The sequence below is a fragment of the Euprymna scolopes genome, chromosome 4 (genome assembly GCF_053919585.1).
Source record: "Euprymna scolopes isolate OS-2025 chromosome 4, ASM5391958v1, whole genome shotgun sequence".
Classification (NCBI taxonomy): Eukaryota; Metazoa; Mollusca; class Cephalopoda; order Sepiida; family Sepiolidae; genus Euprymna; species Euprymna scolopes.
In genome coordinates this window covers 37,390,533-37,411,596 of record NC_136485.1, presented here as the reverse complement: position 1 = coordinate 37,411,596, position 21,064 = coordinate 37,390,533, and the positions used below count along the sequence as shown (strand labels likewise).

The 21,064-nt window shown below is 32.8% G+C and overlaps 1 protein-coding gene across 6 annotated transcripts in view; it reads left to right on the top strand.

Moving 5' to 3' along the window:
* Positions 1-21,064, top strand: part of LOC145267139 (zwei Ig domain protein zig-8-like) — an 845,722-nt gene that overhangs the window by 327,742 nt on the left and 496,916 nt on the right. For all 6 annotated transcript variants that reach the window (XM_080123191.1, XM_080123196.1, XM_080123205.1 and 3 more), the window contains exon 3: positions 3,556-3,579. In XM_080123191.1, the coding sequence (XP_079979317.1) occupies positions 3,556-3,579 (24 nt within the window). The remainder of the gene's footprint in view (positions 1-3,555; positions 3,580-21,064) is intronic.

Sequence of the window (21,064 nt, the reverse complement as noted above, 5' to 3'; positions counted from 1 at the left end):
TTTTCTCCGAAATATATATATATATATATATATATATATAGTCATCGACATACAGTACTATTTCGCTGTTTCACAGCTCATCGGTGCGGCTAGACAAGCAACTACCTTAAGCTAAGATCGAAGCCCAATCGCCCGAATGACAGTCGGATCTTCTAACCGGTGCTGTATTTGGCTGTTGTTATGCGGTCAGTGAATTAACAATATTTTGACATTGTCGAAAGTACCTAAGCTCAATTTGTTTACACAAAGAGCATCGCTTGATACGCTAATGGTAATTTGTATATCATTTCCCAAATGCTCAACTTAAGATAGGGAGATGTGTCTGTGTTCGTGTGTGTGTATACGTGCGTGTGTGTGGGTGTGTTTACTTTTAAATATGTAGGTAAATATTTTGATATACTTACGTTCTGTTCTTGTATTCAATAGATTCTCATTCTGATTCGTTCTTGTTTTCCTATTGATGCAAATCCATAATTGTCCACTCTGACACAACCGAGATGTTTATTTCTATTAATTCATATGTGCGATTACTTGTGCCTTTCTACCGTGTATTTCTATTAATTCATATGTGCGATTACTTGTGCCTTTCTACCGTGTATTTCTATTAATTCATATGTGCGATTACGTGTGCCTTTCTACCGTTTATTTCTATTAATTCATATGTGCGATTACGTGTGCCTTTCTACCGTTTATTTCTATTAATTCATATGTGCGATTACGTGTGCCTTTCTACCGTTTATTTCTATTAATTCATATGTGCGATTACTTGTGCCTTTCTACCGTTTATTTCTATTAATTCATATGTGCGATTACGTGTGCCTTTCTACCGTTTATTTCTATTAATTCATATGTGCGATTACTTGTGCCTTTCTACCGTTTATTTCTATTAATTCATATGTGCGATTACTTGTGCCTTTCTACCGTTTATTTCTATTAATTCATATGTGCGATTACGTGTGCCTTTCTACCGTTTATTTCTATTAATTCATATGTGCGATTACTTGTGCTTTTCTACCGTTTATTTCTATTAATTCATATGTGCGATTGCGTGTGCCTTTCTACCGTTTATTTCTATTAATTCATATGTGCGATTACTTGTGCCTTTCTACCGTTTATTTCTATTAATTCATATGTGCGATTACTTGTGCCTTTCTACGGTTTATTTCTATTAATTCATATGTGCGATTACTTGTGCCTTTCTACCGTTTATTTCTATTAATTCATATGTGCGATTACTTGTGCCTTTCTACCGTTTATTTCTATTAATTCATATGTGCGATTACGTGTGCCTTTCTACCGTGTATTTCTATTAATTCATATGTGCGATTACTTGTGCCTTTCTACCGTTTATTTCTATTAATTCATATGTGCGATTACTTGTGCCTTTCTACCGTTTATTTCTATTAATTCATATGTGCGATTACTTGTGCCTTTCTACCGTTTATTTCTATTAATTCATATGTGCGATTACGTGTGCCTTTCTACCGTGTATTTCTATTAATTCATATGTGCGATTACGTGTGCCTTTCTACCGTGTAAGGGTTGATCTTATACCTTGTGTTTTTGACGCTAGATTATGACGCTCTTGCTGTCCTTGGCTGCCCCAACCCACGCTTGCATTTAACTAATTGCTCTTTTACATCTTCCTCTTTTTTTCTCGATTCTTCATTGCTATATTATTTTACTGACTTTCGCTCCCTTTTCTCTTCTCGTTTGTATCTCTTTACTTTCTTCAATCTCTCTGCTCCTCTACTCCATTTCAATTTACCCCGTTTTCTATAATATTCTCATTTTCTTTAACCGATCTGGCTGAAATTTTGTATAGATCTTTGTTATAGAAAGACGCAGCAACTAAGTAATTATAGTATCCAGTCAAAATACAGTTAAGGATTAATAAGGATTTACAGTGGTTAGTCACTATAATAGCACATTTACGCTATAAGTTTTCTTGGAGAATCTGTCTAAAATTTTGTGTGGAACTATGTTATTGTAATTGCAGCAAACTAAATATTATAGTATTCGGTCGAACTACAGAAGGAGATTATTAGAGATAAATAATGATTTGTATTTAATGCAAATATGAGCGCAAATTTAACAATAACTAACAATCAATTTTGCATAAAACACCCATTCTAAATCTACGTGTTATGACTTTTACCCATTTTCAAAGAGTTACAAATTTAGGTTCCTCATAATATGGTTAATATCGATCGACGATATTGTAAAGGAACTTTTTATTGCTTATGAATTATGGAATTCCTCACTGCAATCGTTGTGTAAAAGGGATTCCATTTTGAACAAATCGACGTGTGTCTTGTTCGATTTGTATTCAAGGAAACAGAAGCCTTGGGGTCAGAAATCACTGTTTTCACCTTTTCATTTTATACCCGTATTGAATGAATGGAACGAAATTATGTTGCTTCCGTTATCAGTGGACAAAGCGGTACTTTATATATATAATGTGTGCATATATATATATATATATATATACGTGTGTGCACGTCTGTGTATATATATATATATATATATATATATATATATATATATATATATGTGTGTGTGTGTGTGTATATAATATATATATATAAATCAACTTATCTTGAATTAACGAATAAAATATAATTACTTTCTTTTATTTCACATTGTGTTATACGTGTTCCGTCGTGATACAATAGTACATGTTATACACAGGGTATTTTACATATTTATTTTTTGTTGAAGAGGTTTTTCCTCGAAATATATTCTGGAACACAGTTACTCACGTTAGATCAATGTAGTAATTGAGAATGGTTCCTGTTAGGTGTTCAAATACGCATCTGATTAAATACATAAATAACGTCATAATTCCATTTCTGCAAGTTGGCGCATTTCCCGTTCTTTGATTGCATATCATTTAGCTATTTAATAACTACATATAATTATAGAAGAAACACACGTAACCAATTTGATTTACGTCAGACGATGGGGAATTTAGAATATGCTGTAAATGATCACTGAATGAATACTTTAAATACATTTTTCTGTAGATAGTTGTAGATATATGAGAAATATAATATAATATAATAAGTGCCCCACACTTTGCTGTTAAAATTATTTTAATTAAAAAGATTGGTTAATAATTTTAACATTTTACGATGATAACTTTTTACTAATCTTTCTGAATTTCAACAATAAATGTCCTTTATGATACTATATAATCTAATTTTTAGATGGTTGATGTCAAAGCATATTTAAATTAAGAATTTTTGCAGGTTTCGAGGAGGCAATTTAATATTTTTGTCATTAGAATTTTACGAATCAGAAAATTTTCGGAAGATGAACGACAAGTGCGAGTTAATATTAAAATATAACTCAGGTTAGAGTTATAGAAATTGCAAATCAATCCCTTTACGTTAATATTTGTAAAGGTGAATTTTCTATTGATTACATGAACCGAATTAATTATATTTCTTTGTTTTAATGCTGTTTAATTGTACATTGTTCTAAATGCATTTTTCTGTTCACTTTTTATTTTAACTGAATAATAAAGAAAATCATTTCCTTTTTTTATTGCAGATACTAAAAGTAAAAAGAATGGATGTAAGTAACATTTCCTTTTTTTTTTTTTACTATTTTGTTTACCAGTAAATAAAATTTGAAAACCTTTAGTTCATGCTAAACAAGGAATATTACAATTGAGAACATATTGAATAATTAGGCGTCGGACTTATAGAGAATAATCATAAGTGAGTATTATGAGGCAAGGTTTTTGTTCACATTATATTTAAATTTCTGCATGCTGATACCTTAATGAAAAGCAGGAAGCAGAGAAAAGAATCCAACCAGGAAATCCTATAAGAAAGGAGGCTACGAGAGTACAAGTTGTCCTGACATCTGAAGACATTAAAACTTAAGAGATGGCATTTGCTGAGACTCGGGCGCATCGAAAGGATTTATGAGCCATTCCGTATATAATACGTCCCAATTGTTTTAATTAAAACTTAAAACTTTGAAGAGCTACAAAGACGGCATGTTACCATAAAAACGAACGGCCGTTTTTATTTATTTATTTTTTTTTTTTTGTGATTCATAATTTATTTTTCTACATAGTCGCCACTATTCCCAATGCAACGATAAACGATGCCTCTATCATTCACATCTCTGTTGCGACTCTGAAATCGACAGAAATATTTCCTAAACATGCTTGCATCACTTGCAGCAGCTTCGTAAATATTTAACAGACCAGGATGAATGTTTATCAGTTCATTTTGTTTCATCATAGAGGGATTCAATGACTTCCGTGACAGAGGTTGCGTTTTTTAGAGTCTCCCGCTTTCAATAGTTGCAATAAAAAGATGAAACTTTCAGGTCTTGAAGCTCAGTTATCACAACAATATAATTTACAATTTCCTTTAATCCATTCGGATGGACAAATTTAATAGGAGGCATATCACATACACGTATAACAAGTTCGTCCACGTATATTCTGGCGGTTAAGCAGGAGCTATGTTTGTTTTATATTTCTGGACTTTATAGACTCTTTTTTGCACCACGTTCAGTAGAAGAAATTGGTGGTTGCTGGATAGACCCTAATGTATCAATAAATCTCCATGCATATGTCGAATTTTTTCTTACATCTTCCTGCTCCAATATAGAAATCTTATATTGTTTAACATGAATTATAATTCTGTAAATCGTATTATTAAGGATTGTTTTTCGTGTCAGATTTATAATCCTAGTTTACAATAAAAAATAGCTATATTTACCTATTTACAACGAGGAATAGAAATATAAAAGAGAATTAACAGTAGCACACTGTTTTCCGTTAGATAACCCAAGTGAAGCGCCATGGTCTTGATCAATATTAAATGAGAGGCCATTTGACACTGGCAGGTTCTCTCTGTCACTGAAATGATAACACCGTTACAAGCACATCTTTACGAAAACCGACAAACAGGAATATCGGGTAACCCCTTATAGTTGTCAATATTTTAGCTGTGGAAAGGATTTTAGATTTAAAAATTGTAGATTCATTGTCGTTCGGAATTATTGAAATGCCGATATATAATTTGTGTTATTTAGATTATCCGGACTACTGTTATCATTATGAATGTTATGCCCGTAATGTTTTAACAGATGTAACTTCTGACATTCTCCACAATGACTATTCACGCCAAGGACAGAAGTGCTATGTAATAATCAGTTATAAATCATATACTTTGTGTTGTTATAATCAATTCTTAGTACGATCGATACTATAGAAACTATTTACGATATACTTCAGATTACTATCCGACTATGGATGAGAAACAGCGGCAAGCTACCTTTGTGGATTATGTAACAAAATACAGCAAAAGGATTCCCGAGTGCAACCAAACGTTACCAAATGAAGGTCGGAGATTTCATGAATCGAAACATTGTGAAAATAGCACTAAACTTGAAAACATTTGTTATAATATTCTGAATAACACATGTGCTTATTCCAACAAGTTCAAAGTAGAAGAGCAGAGACTTTGTTCCCGTGAGATTTCGCGAATAAAAAAGAAGGCCTTGAACAGATACGTGTCCTTTATTATCAATAGACTTGATGTGATTTCGCCAGCATCTGATAAAGCCAAAGCCTTTTGTCACACATTTGACAAAGCCAAACTATTTGTCAAGAACTTTGCAGCAAACAACACCTTATTTGATCGGGGCCACTGCCTCCCGAATTTCTTTCCAGGGACAGAAATAGCGTGAGTGACATCCACATATCTGTTCATGATGTTGCCACACTCATCACCAACCTTGATGTAAGCAAATCAACTGGTCGTCACAATATTCCAGTTATAGTACACAAAAAGCTGCAACCGGAACACGCACCATTTCTTTTTACAAAGCTGTTTAATCGGTGCCTAACACATAAATCTTTTCCAACACTTTGGAAAACGCCATTTGTTTGGATAATATATGAAAATAATGAAGATCGGTCTTCTGTATCTCAGTATAAAGCAATGAGTGTTCTGTGTGTCATTAGTAAGTTGCTTGAATCTGTGTTACAAAATAAAGAGACGTCGTGCGACTGTCCCTGCTCTATCGTTATTTTAATAACGATTCCTCATCTAAGCTTTAGGCTTGCCAAAGTTCCAGGAAAAAACATCCGTCAAGCTATAACCACCATCAAGAATTACCTTCATTCTCTATCTCTACCAAAATCTAAACGTAAATTCTATGAACAATCTTGTTTCCTAGAACTGCCTGCCCGTGGAAATCGTAGCCAATTTTCATCACTAACAACTCCCACGCTGTTGTTCCAGTGACCATTATAGATTCATGAAACCTTATCTACGAGCAGTCTTCAATCCTTGATAAGTTGTGAATTCTTTGTAAAAAATATGAATAATAATAATAATATTAATAATATATTAATACATATAAGTATAAATACACATATACATATATATATATATATATATATATATATATATATATATATATATATAATGCATTAGTTAGTATGACTAAACCCCATATTATATGGTAACAGCTAAAACAAATTCGAATAACATTTTGTGTAGGATATATCGGAATATAATTTATAATAATTTAAATCTTTAGACAAACAGAGATATACAAAAGTATATATATATATATATATATATATATATATATATATATATATATATATATATATCGACATGGGAAGTTTGGAAAATATATATCGCAATTTGATGCACAGAATTTCCCGCGTAAACGCACGCATACACAAATATATATATATATATATATTATTATTATTATTATTTACTATAATAATTATTAAATACCTACAGACACTAGTGTTTTATCAGTTTAGAGTGTCACGATTAACACCAGTCGAGAGATTCGAACCCGGCAACAGACGGCATGCCTGGCTTCATTAGCAAGGTTCTAATCCATTCGGCTACCGTCAATCGCGAAAAGGCAGTTGAGAATTCAACATTTATTTTTTTAAATGCTGTTAATATCAGTCAGACTTATCTAATCATTATATGACGATCTGCGAATATAATATCATAATATATTACCTGAGTCAAAATGTTCTGAGAATACTTTTTAGCGCTTATATATATATAAATATATATATATATATATATATATATATATATATATATATATATATATATATATATATATGAGCGGTAAAAACTATTCCCAGAAGATTTTTACTCTAATATTATATTACAAAGGTTAAAGTGAAGAAAGACTAATACTAAACTTTGTCTAGATCTCTTATTTTAATTTTAATTTTTATAAGCTGATTGGTTGTGATTTTAGAAAATGTCGAGAAATTATAGCTTAACTAGAAGTGAGATTCAGGAAATCGTCGATAATTGAGGTGTAATGACTATGAATCAGATTCAATGAAAACCTTGAAATTTTTATTTTCAAGTAGATATTGTGCCTATATGTTTTTTAAGTAGATATTGTGCCATGTGTGTGTTTTTTTTAAATACTTCAAAGAAACCTATAGTTTATGATTATTTATTTATTCTGGTCTAATACCAATTGTGAATATTTTAGAAAAATCAACGTTCTTTTAATATTTTCCACCTTAGCATAAAACTAACTTCAATTAAATATAGCCAAAGGAGAACTCTCGCGCTTGGACCTGTTCTCTGGGAAGGAACATTTATAAATAAGACATCTGACCAGATAAACTTATAACACATGTTATACGATATAATGTGCATGTCCTTGTTAGTTGGGGGAATTTATTATTTTCTTTTAAATTATGATGCTCTAAAAAATATTCCGAATTTTCACTGTGTTTAGAATACATGCCGTGAATTGACTAGTTCTTAAAATGTTAACGTTCATCTCTATTGTATGTAGGTGTGTTTTCTGTTTTAGTCGTCATATTTTGTTACCTCAACCATTTTTCGACGAGAAACGTATTTTTGAAATCAAATCTTCCAAACATGTACGTTTGCTTTTGCAAGATAGCATTTGCTATTCTCGGCCATGAGCGTAGCGGTGTGGTATGACGTTATGTTCACATACTAAGCGGCCGTCTTATTTTAAATATTCATAAGTATCTTCGGCACGTGACAATATACTGACTGCAGTGAGACAGAGGTGTGGAACAATGCGCCGCAGGGTGACACAGCTTTGGCGGGAATTCACTGCAATTCTGTCGCCAAAACGTCTGCTCGAAGAACTAAACAGCAGTGTTCAATAGAATTCTTTGCGAAGTCTTTCACAATGAACTAAGATTTCTTCACGTAAGATATAACGCTGTTACTTTTATGTCATGTAAGCGTTCATTGTAAGAAGGAAAATAACATACAACTGTGACTAAACGCGCTTGTCAATATTATTTCGTATTTTTCGAGGAGATTTTCGAGTTAACTCTTGAACGATTAAAGGGCATTTACCATGTACTCTCGTATATATCAGAAAAATGATTATTATTTTTCTTCTTTTTTTACATTATATTATAACCTTATGCGTTTATTATTGATTGTTTCTATATGAAAGCAGACCAAGACGTATTTATGTGGGTGGATATATAGCTCTGAAATTTTATGCTAAGAATATCTGTTTCATTGCTATTCAATACAAACATACCTAGACTTGATTTTGTTTGTTCATTTTACATAATATCATAATGATTTATTTGACAATTGTTTATACAAGCGAGGCATTTGGAAATTCCACAGTGGCTTCATTCATATGTAATATGTTGATGTTCGAATTCTGTAGATCTTCAGCGTAAATCGAAAACGCTCTGACTTTATTGTATTTTTTTTTGTTTAAACTGAGAAAGTATTTATCTAAGCTAGCAAAGAAATTGGACAATATAGTAACCGTTAGTAATGGAGATTTGGTAAAGTCCGGTCGGAAAGTACGCTTAAATATGATATTTTTTATTCTTGCAGATTTAATATACAGTATTATAAAATTAATGTTCTATCGATTTTTATATATTATAAAGTTGCGATTTCAAAAGTGAAAAAATGTATACGTATGACTTGAGTGCATTATCTTGAATCGAAACCGATATAAAGAGTTTTGAAACAATATATATATATATATATATATATATATATATATATATATTTATATTTATTGATATATATATATATATATATATATATATATATATATATATATATATATATATATACTAGCAAAAGTACCCGTAGTTGACTGGGTTCAAAAACAGCCTACAGAAAAAGTGAAATTATTTATAAAATAAAATAGATAACTTAAGTGCCATCAGCCATATTCGAAACCAAAACCCAAACTTATGAAGAATTCTTGATAAAAGTATTTATTAAAAAAATAGACGATTTAAATGCCATCACATATAATCGAAACCGAAACCAAAACTTATAAAGAATTCAGAGCAGACTTTAACAAAGCCTTTTTTATGTTTTGAAACGTGTGGTCTACACTTTGCCTAGCCACAATTTTGCAGTCGTTAATATGCAATAATCGTTTTTTAATTGTCGTTCAATAATATGCATACTTGCATACGACGTAAAAATTTGCTTAGTAACTCCAAAACAGTTTTTGTTTTAGTGTCACTTAATATGCATCTCTGTACCTGGATACTACGTACGTAAATCTGTTGATATACAAGAAACGCTCCCTTTGGAATTATCATCAGTTTCTCTTTTACTACTTTCTTCTATTCTATAAATAGTTTAGAGATTGCTGTAATAGATATTGTCTTTGAAGTAAGCTCACATAGCAAAATTCTCAGGAATATGGTTATGGTCCGATCAGTCGGAAACCTATTATGGATCACATTTCCAAGCAATAAGACGATTACTAAAAGGCGCATTCATATCAAAGGACAGCAGAGAAACGGAATTATAGCTTAAGTACAATCGACTGACAAAAATGTAATTTCAAACTCAACTTGAACGAAGTATAAAATATTACAAACACGTAGAAAAGTCTGATAAAAATATAATGTCAAAATTAAACGTAACAGAAGTAACAAAATGGTATTTTAAACCTAGGCGTCATCTAATATAAAAAGTGACTATTGTTTTTTTATGAGTGTGTATCTTCAGCTAAAAGTTTAAAAGTACAAAACAAACAGCCACAAAGTTAGCATATACTTGATCCAAATTTCGAAAAAGGTACTTATTCTCTGGGGGTCAGCTGGGGCAGGTTGAGTCAGAGCGAGTCGTATTTAAATAGTATTATATTTTTTATATTTTTTAAAGAAAGTGCCAACCTATTTCTAGATAAAGATATTATATAAAGGCGAGTTATCTGTGTGTATGTCCAGTAAAAGAGAAATATCGGGACAGCAGAAGAAGAGGAGATCGAGAAGAGAAAGGAGTTAAATGAGACAGGGAGAATAGAGAAAGATAGAGAGACATATAAAAAGAGAGGTAGAGAGAGAGGTAGAAATAGAAATATGTAAAACTTGAGCCCCGGGCAACGCTGGATAGCCTTGTTTATAAACTAAGAAAATAAAATTTTAAACTTAAATGTGAAATACTGTTCGACGGACAGGGTCTATTGTAGAGATTATTATTGGAACGATTAATCAGAATACGAAATCGGCACAATCGATCATTGAGGATATCAGAATCAATATCGGAATCTGAAAAATGTTTACATTTCTCATGCTGGTGTAAATGATGGAATGATAAATGTTTATTGGTTCTAAACTACCAGTATAAGTAATATCTATCGATTACCCTCCACACATGAGTGTTTTCTTACATTTGCGAAAATATATGACTTTAGTGCATTGGTTTTACGGAAATCTTAAAATAAAGAAAAATCAACTCTATGACTACATATTTACAGATTTCACAAGATTCGGACACAGAATCGATAATTTTATCGGAATTGAGAATTTAAAATTAAATCGATAATAGTATCGAAATTGGTAAAAAAAAAAATACTGAAATCGTCCTATATATAATAGGATGCTTGAACTTATCTCAATCTATTCAATCTATGCGTTTAGCGATGATAATCCTCTTCAGAAATAAAAACGTGATCAGTTATCCGGACGACGCCGAGGTGTGTGCAAGCATGAAAAAAATCCGCAAATATTTCTAGAATTTCGCATCATGAGTAATTCGAAAAGAAAAATGTCTTATTTGGATTATTCGAATTACATTACTCCTCTTCAGCGTTATTTTCACAACGTTTCAGCCGATGTAACCTTCGACCTATCAGGCCACATTACAGACGCAGACCTCTATAAGTTCATTTGCAGAATTGTTTTGAGTTACTGTTTGCTATTAGTTGGTTATGATTTGATTGTTTTATGTTCTCATATAAAAACGGAATAGTTTTGTCAATGTTGACGATAATTAATTAAAATGATTTAATCAACGAAATGATAAATTATCGACGAAACGTACTTTTCACATGGCGTACGCAAAATTTTCTTCTTCATAATTTAATTTGCATACTTCTAATTTGTTACACGTGAGGTTTCGTATTATATGGTTCGTTTAAAGTAGTGCTCTCATCTTCTGTTTTACAGTAAAAATGTTTCGGTCGATGTAACCTGCAGCCTTCTTCAAGTGTTGCTTGCCGAACACGGGGTTCCTTCTGTCGAACTCGAGATTCATTATGGCGAACTTGGACATTTGTAAAGAAGGCAGGATCTAACCCTTAATACAAACTCACAAGGGTTGCATGGTCTCGTTCAGTCAACCATAACCGTGTATGACTTACGTCATTCACAAGTGTATTTTGGTTATTGTCCGCACTAATGCCTCGGACATTCAACCTCAATAATAGCGTAACTAACAGCTATATTTTACCAAGTATTTTATCCAGTACAAACATATTTCGGAAACACATTTATAAATATTGCATATTTTGATTTAGTTCAGAATATCATTTTTAAAATGCTTTAATTAAAGCATTTTGAAAATGATATGTTTAATCAAAGGATATTCGATTTCCATAAATTTATCAAATGTATCCCGTGTTCTGATACGCGGTTATATTAAAATGCAATAGTTAAAGCAGAAAAGGAATATAGAAGAAACGAAGCTTTATTGTTATTTGCAGAATTTAAGTTGGAATCTAAAGCGAAGATGAAGGTTTCAGGTTATTTTTTGTTTTGTTTGTTCTTCTCAAACCTCTTTGATGTGATAACATGAGAAAGACGTTCAAATTGCTTTCTCTGCCTAATCGGATTGCAGGTAATTGCCGGCAAGATCTGTCATGTTTTACTACTACCAGAAAAGAACTAATTATCTTTAATCGCAGTCCTCACTTTAATTTCACATCCGGGTTTATTTCTGATGTCTACGAATCAAACATTCTCGCGGCTTCACATCGGGATTAACTGGAAAAGGAAAGGAAAAGAAAAATACGGACAGGTACATCATTAAATTCAAGTGCGGAATCTGATAAACAGTCAAGCAAGTGAAATAACTTCTTCTCGGGTTTCGTTCCAAAATTCAATGCATCAGCATCAATATATGACTAATTCCGTGTGTAGGTCGACTCGTGCTTATCATTTAACCAAAGTTTGTTTGTTTTTAGATTGTTAATTAATAACTCCCATGAAATATCTACTATACGCATGAAATAATAAAGATTTTGTTGATATTAAAAATGAAATGCAAATGACTTTATGATTATCTCATGTCATCAGTTTAATTTAGATAATGCAGGTAGCCTCACTCTATGAACGATGCTAATATATTTCTTACCTGCATCTACTTAAAGCAATACGAATAAGTCGAAATACCTTTCTTTGTTAAATTTCAATTTGTTGAATTTATAGCACACTTAATACATATATATATATATGCATATATATGCGTGTGTGTGTATGCGTGTGTTTTGATGAAATAATATGGTATACAATGAAATATGAGGAATAAAAGCTGCATACAAAATAAATCTATCATCAGAACAATAAAGAAAAGTTAAGGGGTAAAATTTTTTTAAATCTTTAGGCCATGCTATTTCGAAGGGAAATGCTTCTCATCAGAAGAGGAGGGGGGCAGAATTATACATAATGCAAATATAGAAGAAAACTGGCTCGTGGACATTTAGATATTGTTTTTTAATTTCCCCCTTACCTTTTTTGTCTTATTGTTCTGATAATATAAATTTATATTTAACTTTTATTCCTCATCATTCATTTAATATTAGTTTTTGCTCCTCTTAATAGAGTTGAGCTCTTCTTATCTTGATTAGATTTGCTTTTTGATAGTTTAAACATTGATTGTATAAATATAAGAAAATAATATATGTACGTAAAATAACAAATAATAGCTTCTTTATTGCATATGATCAAGCATGTTGATGTTTTACTGCTAATATGTGAAACACAGGATATATATATATATATATATATATGTGTGTGTGTGTGTGTGTGTGTGTGTGTGTGTGTGTTTGTGTGTTTTTTTACATAGACATAACCACTTATCAAGGCCAATTGCTCATGGAATCTACATTTAGGTTTAGGCACAGATAAAGAGTGGAGGAAATTAGTGATAGTGTTTTCTGCTAGACGGGTCTTTCTTGTGAAAGTATGGCGAGGGGGGGCATAGAATAGAGCGCAGCCGAGCACTTGCCATGAAAATAACGATAAAGCAGAGACAAACTCTCAACATTGTTTCTGTGAGAAAGAGGTTGCAGGGAAGAGAAAAGGACATCTCCTACGAAGCTACGAAGTCTATTTTGAACTTTATCAAGGCAGGATATGCCTTTCTAGCAGCTCCTGCCCCGATGTGGCAACAGCACTCCATCCTTGGACGTACCTGGCTCTTATATAGATAGAGAATTGCATCAGCAGTGAGATATCTACTGGATCGATAGAAGGGTCCTACAATTTTCCAGCGGCCTTGGCAATGGATTTAATGTATGTGTTCCATTTAAGATCAGAAGTAACGGTCAAGCTCATAAGCTTGTCAGAACATGAGGCCTCCCCAAGACGAAAGCAATCCATTTCAATTGATGCCAGATGGGATCAGAGCGTTGATGATGTAAAGATAAAAGCTTGGTTTTAGATGCATTAAAAGTAACAAGCCACCTCTTTCCACATTGTACCACTTGCTCAAGATCAGAGTAGAGAGAATCAAAGAGAACTTGGTCGTTTACTGTCTTAGATGTGCTACCATAGATATTAGTGTCATCAGCATAGATGTCTACAAATGATGAAGACATTCTCAGCTATACTGTAGCTGGAGATCTTGTGAAGTAAACTTTTATGCCATACTCTATCAAACGCCTTTGATATGTCAAGAGCAATTGCCCTAGAAAGGTAGCCTCCGCCGAGAGATTCGCTAATCCTATGAGATATAACTGTAAACACATCTGCTGTAGATCTAGCAGAACGGAAACCACATTGCGTATTGCTAAGAAGCATGTAATACTTGATCCCAATGACCATCTTCAGTGGCATGCCTGCTTGAGCGTGTGAATTCAGCGTTAGGACAAAAAAAATGTCATTTTGGGGCTCATGGACTTTAAGTGTCTTAGGGAGCGGCACTCGTCTGACAAGACGTTGCAACCATCATGTATGAATTCGCTTCCATAAATTTCATTTCCTTATGTATGTGGGTGTATATCTATGTGTGAGCATGCGGTTTTTTTTTTGCTGTGTGTGCTATATATGATTATGTGCAAGAGAGTGTATATGGGTGTAGACACATGTGTGTGTACATGTATACACGTTTTTATATGTATGTATGTATATATATACATAGATATATGTTTGTATGTGCGTGTGTGTATGTGGACATGGACATTTAACGGAGTTACACTCCTTAGCCGTAATTTAGCACGGTCTAGCTGTCTCCATCTCCCTGGACCATCTGTATGCGCAGGCAAAGGAGGATTACTCCCCCTCTCTAAAATAGAACTATTAGATAATCCCATTTATTGATGTATGCATATGTTTAACTGTGAGGTGCACGCTTGTTGTATTTGTAGGTGCAGATATATCAGTGTGCGCGCCTTTATCTGTGTATGGACATAACACATGTAGATATGTTTATTTGCTGTATGTATACGATGGTATGCATGTGCGGGTGTGACTTGCATGTTTGCACACGATTATTGGGATGTTCTGCCGTGTATATGGACGTAGCTGTACACCCGATACACGCGCATGTCCGCGCGCCTGGCTGTATATGTAGTTCCCAGTGTATGCGTTTTTTTTTCATATGTGTGCATGCGTGTATGTTTTATGATGTATATATATGTAATTGTGTACACATGTGCATGAATATAAGGATGCGTGTGTATTTAAGTGTGTATGTGTGTATGCATGGTATGGATCAGTGTGCGTGCGTATGTGTATGCTATATATGTATGTATATATATGCACATGTATGTGTGTATGTGTATATATGCGTATGTATGTGTGTCTGTGGATGTATATGTGCTTATATCTGCGCTTATGTTTCGGTTTGACAGATGGATATACAGTTTATTATTATACAAATAGTTAAATTCAACCACGTTTGGACAACCTCACGCCCATTCACTCAAACATCGATTCACACCCAACGAACAGCAAAACAAACTCATCCATAGATCGCTTCCAAACAGAAATATATACATTTTAAATCAATTTAATTAAAACAGATCACACTACGACCACAGGCGTAATGAACAAACTGCATCTCGGTTAATCAAGTTACTTTTAAACATACCGTCAAAATTAAAAGCACCCAACCCTAAACTTACTTAAATAAGTAATACACCAAGCATTACAAAAGTTCAGACCATCACTCGTCCCCTTCTCCACCTTACCGACTCACCCATTCTCTCATCAAAGACTACACGCCCACCCCATCTCATACACAATCCCTTTTAAAATTACAAGAATATCCATTTCCGATTTGAACTTAAAATTAAGAGGTCAACACTGAACACTAAATTAGAACTCTCCCCCTGAAGAAATTCCATTAAGCACCTGCCTTCTCGCCCAACCTTAACCCCCCTTCTCTCGTTACCCTCTCTGCTTCACCCAACCCTCCTCTTTCCCTCATCTAAAAGACTTCCCTCACCCACTATCAACAAGAAAGCTGACCAACACTTTACCGGGATTCTCACCAGAAGCCAGTCATCCAACGCATCATCTCCCGGATTATTCTAATATCTATACCATTGATTTCGAGGTCCATTGTATACATAATTCAATGCTCAAGTTCTATTACCCACGGTGATATATGCAATGGAATGGTATATCAATTCAACATCTGATACACTGTGTCAACACCTAAAAAGATTTTGGATTACATCTACCAAAACACACTGAATGCACCAACGAACACGGCTGCCTTGTATACCTTTAGGAAAATCAATAAGGAGCAACCATGCTTTTTTATTATATGGGATTACTGCCTTCTCCCCTGGACCAATATTCTGCCTGACTGGATTTATAACCCCGGGGGACATTGTACTCCTTCCGATAATGGACTACCCAGCTTGTATCAATTTCCCTTTTCCTATAATTATTTCCATATTATTATCATTCACCACTTAAGAAACTATTTTCAATAATTGTGCTGAAATGCAAAATAAGTGTCTATTAACAACTGAACATTTTGCTACCAGCATTTCATTTCCTCTAATGATATGAGTCTTTATTTAAAATCCATGGATTAAGGAAATCAACGTAACCCCTTCTATATATTCCTTTTCTCAAACAATGATTTCTTAATTTGAATATATATGTATATATGTTGTTTTTTTTTTCAGGATTTAAATATAACCACTAAACTTATATATATATATATATATATATATATATATATATAGTTTGTATTTTTTTTACATGAGCATTAATATGTTGCTACACAATCATGAGCATATTATGGTCAACAGTTTTCAAACTTAGCTATCGTACAAGCTGCGTCGCCTGAAGAGGTATCTAGTTACTAGTAACTAGCCGACAAAAACGTGGTCATGACTCTGTAGCAACATATTTTTCTTATGTAAAATACAAATAGAAAGTATACCTTGCCCTACTTCGGTATTGAGCACTCTTGTATTAATCTCGTTAAATATCGTCCGTTGCTTTTTCTCTGGAAGATATTAACCTGAGATTATATATATATATATATATATATATATATATATAATGTTTATGGCACAAAAACCAAAAGATGGGATAGATGAACTTAAAAAAAGGGAATATAAAAAAAGGGAAATAAAAAAGATGTTTATTATTTTCAAAGACATGTATGCACATATGTAGCCATCAATGTTTGTATGAATAAATTTCATATACCTGCGCTGTTCACTCATCGAGCACTCTTTGGTAGACACATGTTGTTTCATTGGATGTATTCTAGGAAACTAAACTCTACCGGCTTAATATATATATATATATTTATATATATATATATATATATATATATATATATATATATATATATATATATATACAGTGATGATCATATTTATTGGCACGGTAAAATAAAAGTTAAATTTTGTCTAATAAATTCTAAAAAAGGGATTAAATTAAAGAAAATAACAAAGTATATTATGTATTTTTAACTGGCCTTTCCGATGCAGCAATCGGATTTTAGAAAAAAAAATAACAAAGGAACAACAAACATAATTGCAAAAAACCCTTGTTCAAAATTATTCGCACGATTTATTTAATAATCAATTGTATAGCCTTTGGCCTTGATTACCTTCCTCAGTCGCTTTTCATAGTTTACAACCAAGTTGTTGCACTCTTCAGTAGTAATTTTAGTCCACTCTTCCTGACAATAATCCTCCAATTGAATAAGATTCTTAGGCTTCCTTTGCATTACCCTCAATTTTAATGTTCTCCATAAATTTTCAATTGGATTAAGGTCTGGGCTTTGTGATGGCCACTCCAAAACATTAATATGATTGTCCTCAAGCCATTTCTTAGTCAGTTTAGCCGAATGCTTTGGGTCATTATCTTGCATGAACCACCAACGACGACCAAGTGAGAGCTCTTTAGCAGAGTCTTTCAGGTTTTCATCCAATATTTTAACATAATTTTCCTTTTTTATGCTACCTGTGACCTTAACAAGTCGCCCTGGTCCAGAGGCAGCAAAGGATCCCCAAAACATCAAACTGCCTCCACCGTGCTTCACTGTGGGTATGGTGTTCTTAGGCAGGAAAGCTTCGCCAGATTTTCTGTAAATATAAGACACTTTATTATGGCCAAATAACTCTATTTTCGTTTCGTCAGTCCATAGAACACGTTTCCAGAATGCAACATCTTTATCAATATGACGTTTTGCAAAGGCTAGCCTTGCTTTCAGGTGCATAAACTTCAATAAGGGAGTCTTTCTCGGACGACATGCTTTTAAACCAGCTCTCTTCAAAACTCTACCAACTGTATGTCGAGATACATTCACTCCAGAGGTGCTCTGTTCATCAACAATCTCCCCAACAGAGATCCTTGGGTTTTGTTTTACTTGTCGAACAATTTTCCGTTCATCTCTTGGGGAAAGAATCCTTTTTCTCCCTCTACCCTCTAAACTCATAACGTGGCCTTGCGATTTGAACTTGTTTATTATGGCTCTAACAGTGGATTTGGAAAGGTTTAGCTTCTTTGAAATCTTATCATAGCCCTCCCCATTGGTATGGCATGCTACAACAAGCTTCCTGACGTCTTCGCTGTGTTCCTTAGTTTTAACCATGGCGATTGAAAATTATAATTTAGTCACTTATAATAGTTTAAATAAATCGCTATCTAAAAATTATCTGAAAAAAATTATTCACTGAATTAGCGTTAAACAAGCATAATATGGCTATAAAAAAGTTCAGAAAGCACGTAAACCGGAAATTGATTGATATTATACTGATACTAAAAGAAAAACAAAGCCGTGCCAATAATTTTGAACAAGGGTTTTTTGCAATTATGTTTGTTGTTCCTTTGTTATTTATTTTTTCTAAAATCCGATTGCTGCATCGGAAAGGCCAGTTAAAAATACATAATATACTTTGTTATTTTCTTTAATTTAATCCCTTTTTTAGAATTTATTAGACAAAATTTAACTTTTATTTTACCGTGCCAATAAATATGATCATCACTGTATATATATACTAGCTTCACCCGGTCACGCGTTGCTATGGGTCAGTTTGGTTAAATGAATAAGCAACAAAGAAGATATGCACGTTTCTAATATGCTTAATTTCTTAATAATTTTGGATAGTAAAAAAGGGGTCTTCCACTTTAGAGATTTCTTAATACTTGTGAATAGAAATCATTTGTTGCTATTCCACTTTAGAGATTGTCTAGTTTGCCGACAGTAGAATACGCAACATATTAATGTCTATGTAAGAAAGAAATAGTGTATAGATGTAAGTTACAAAAATGTAAAATTTATCCCTGAGCATTGTTGATAGTGATTGCAAATGACAATCGAATTGTGAATTGCAATCTTTTAAATTGAAATGGCAAATGCCATAGAATAATTTTATGGTCGTTATCTGATGGCCGATCTTCTAAAGTTTTTTTTTTACACAGTGATTGCCACTTATCTCAGGGATACGGGTTATTGCAAGTACATTAGTGTGGAGATTTGATGAAGTGTTTACTTAAGGGGGTGGTTCATTAGGAATTTGTTTACGTTGGAGTTGAAGACATCCAAGTTGTAGTCCGGTGGGAAGCAGGCAGACGGAACAGAGTTCACAGTAGCAACTTTACATCGCTCTGCTTACACGCTGAGAGTACGAGGAACTGAGTCTGCTATTTTGCTGGGCATTTTAACTAGGCGAAAGATAACAAAAAATTGAAAACCCACAATGTTTACAAAAGGGAAAAGTATGGGAGATAAATTTTGCTACAGACATAAATTGTCAACCACTGAAAAATAATGTAATTAATAAATTAAGCCGATTATTTTTTGAAAAATGTTGGCTTTCTTATCGATAATAAATCGATAGAAAAATGAAAAGAAATCTTTTAAAAGAACGTAGTGTTAGCCTACCGAAATTCAAATTAGAGATTGAGTTACAGGCATAAGCCTTCCTCAGAAGAGCATCTTGAAAGCTGGTAAAATCGGCATTGAAAGATATTATTTATTGTTAAATCAATAATAACTCATTAGAAATATATATTATAGGATAATTTTTAAAGAATGGATATAGTTTGGCAAAGTGTCGTTTTTGTGCAATTTTATTAATGATTGCAAATAAAAGTAAATAAAATATTGAAAAAAATATGGGGCATAAAGGAGATAAAATATTGAAATTTCACGTAATTTTACCAAGTAGTTTTTTTTTTTATTCATTAACATCAAATTTCATTGCTTAGTGCGTTGTAGTGTTTTCGTTTGCCATGACAAAATCCACTTAAATAAATAAAGAGGATATGATTTAATTCTAAGTGGAATCAGCCTTATGCGCAATAGTGTGCTAGTGATTTTACTAAAACTCGCTCATTTTTATTTTCTTAGTAAATGTATTTGTACAATTTACGTATTTGGGGGGATAGGACAATTTCGTTCCGTGATGAATACGTACATCACAAAGACTTTTCTCTATTTTTGTTTTTAATAAGTGCAATGCTACACTTTCACAGATTTATGTATACACGTAAGAATTCTTTTTTCTACATCTCACTTTTAAATATAATCTGAACGTGTTTAATGCCAAATAGTTTTTATTATGCCAATTACGTTATATTATATATGAAAAAAATCTTAATGACCATATTTATTAAAAAAAAAGATTATATGCGATATATTCATAAAAATTAATAAAAAAATCAGCTTACGGATAATCTGCGTTGATTCATTGTTCTAAACTTTGTAACAGTAATGTAAATAGTTGAAATAATCATTTTTGTTGTCAAAAAGTGGTTGATTCTTTCTTTTATTACAATTCCTCGAATTTTTCTTTTATGCATATTACGATTACTCTTATTGCGCCCACCCAGCAACCATAGTAAATTAGTAACGAAATAGCCTTATTTGTCCTCTTCATATACACATCATTGATTGACATCCCCAAAACAGCATCAATACTTTGTTTCACTCCTTATGCAACTATCTCTGGACGTCGCTTCCCTATAATATTGCCTAACATCTTCTCTCCTCTCCTTATGACAAGCTTTAGGCTTCGAAATATCATGGTATCCTGTTCACTGATTTTATTCTCTCTACAGACT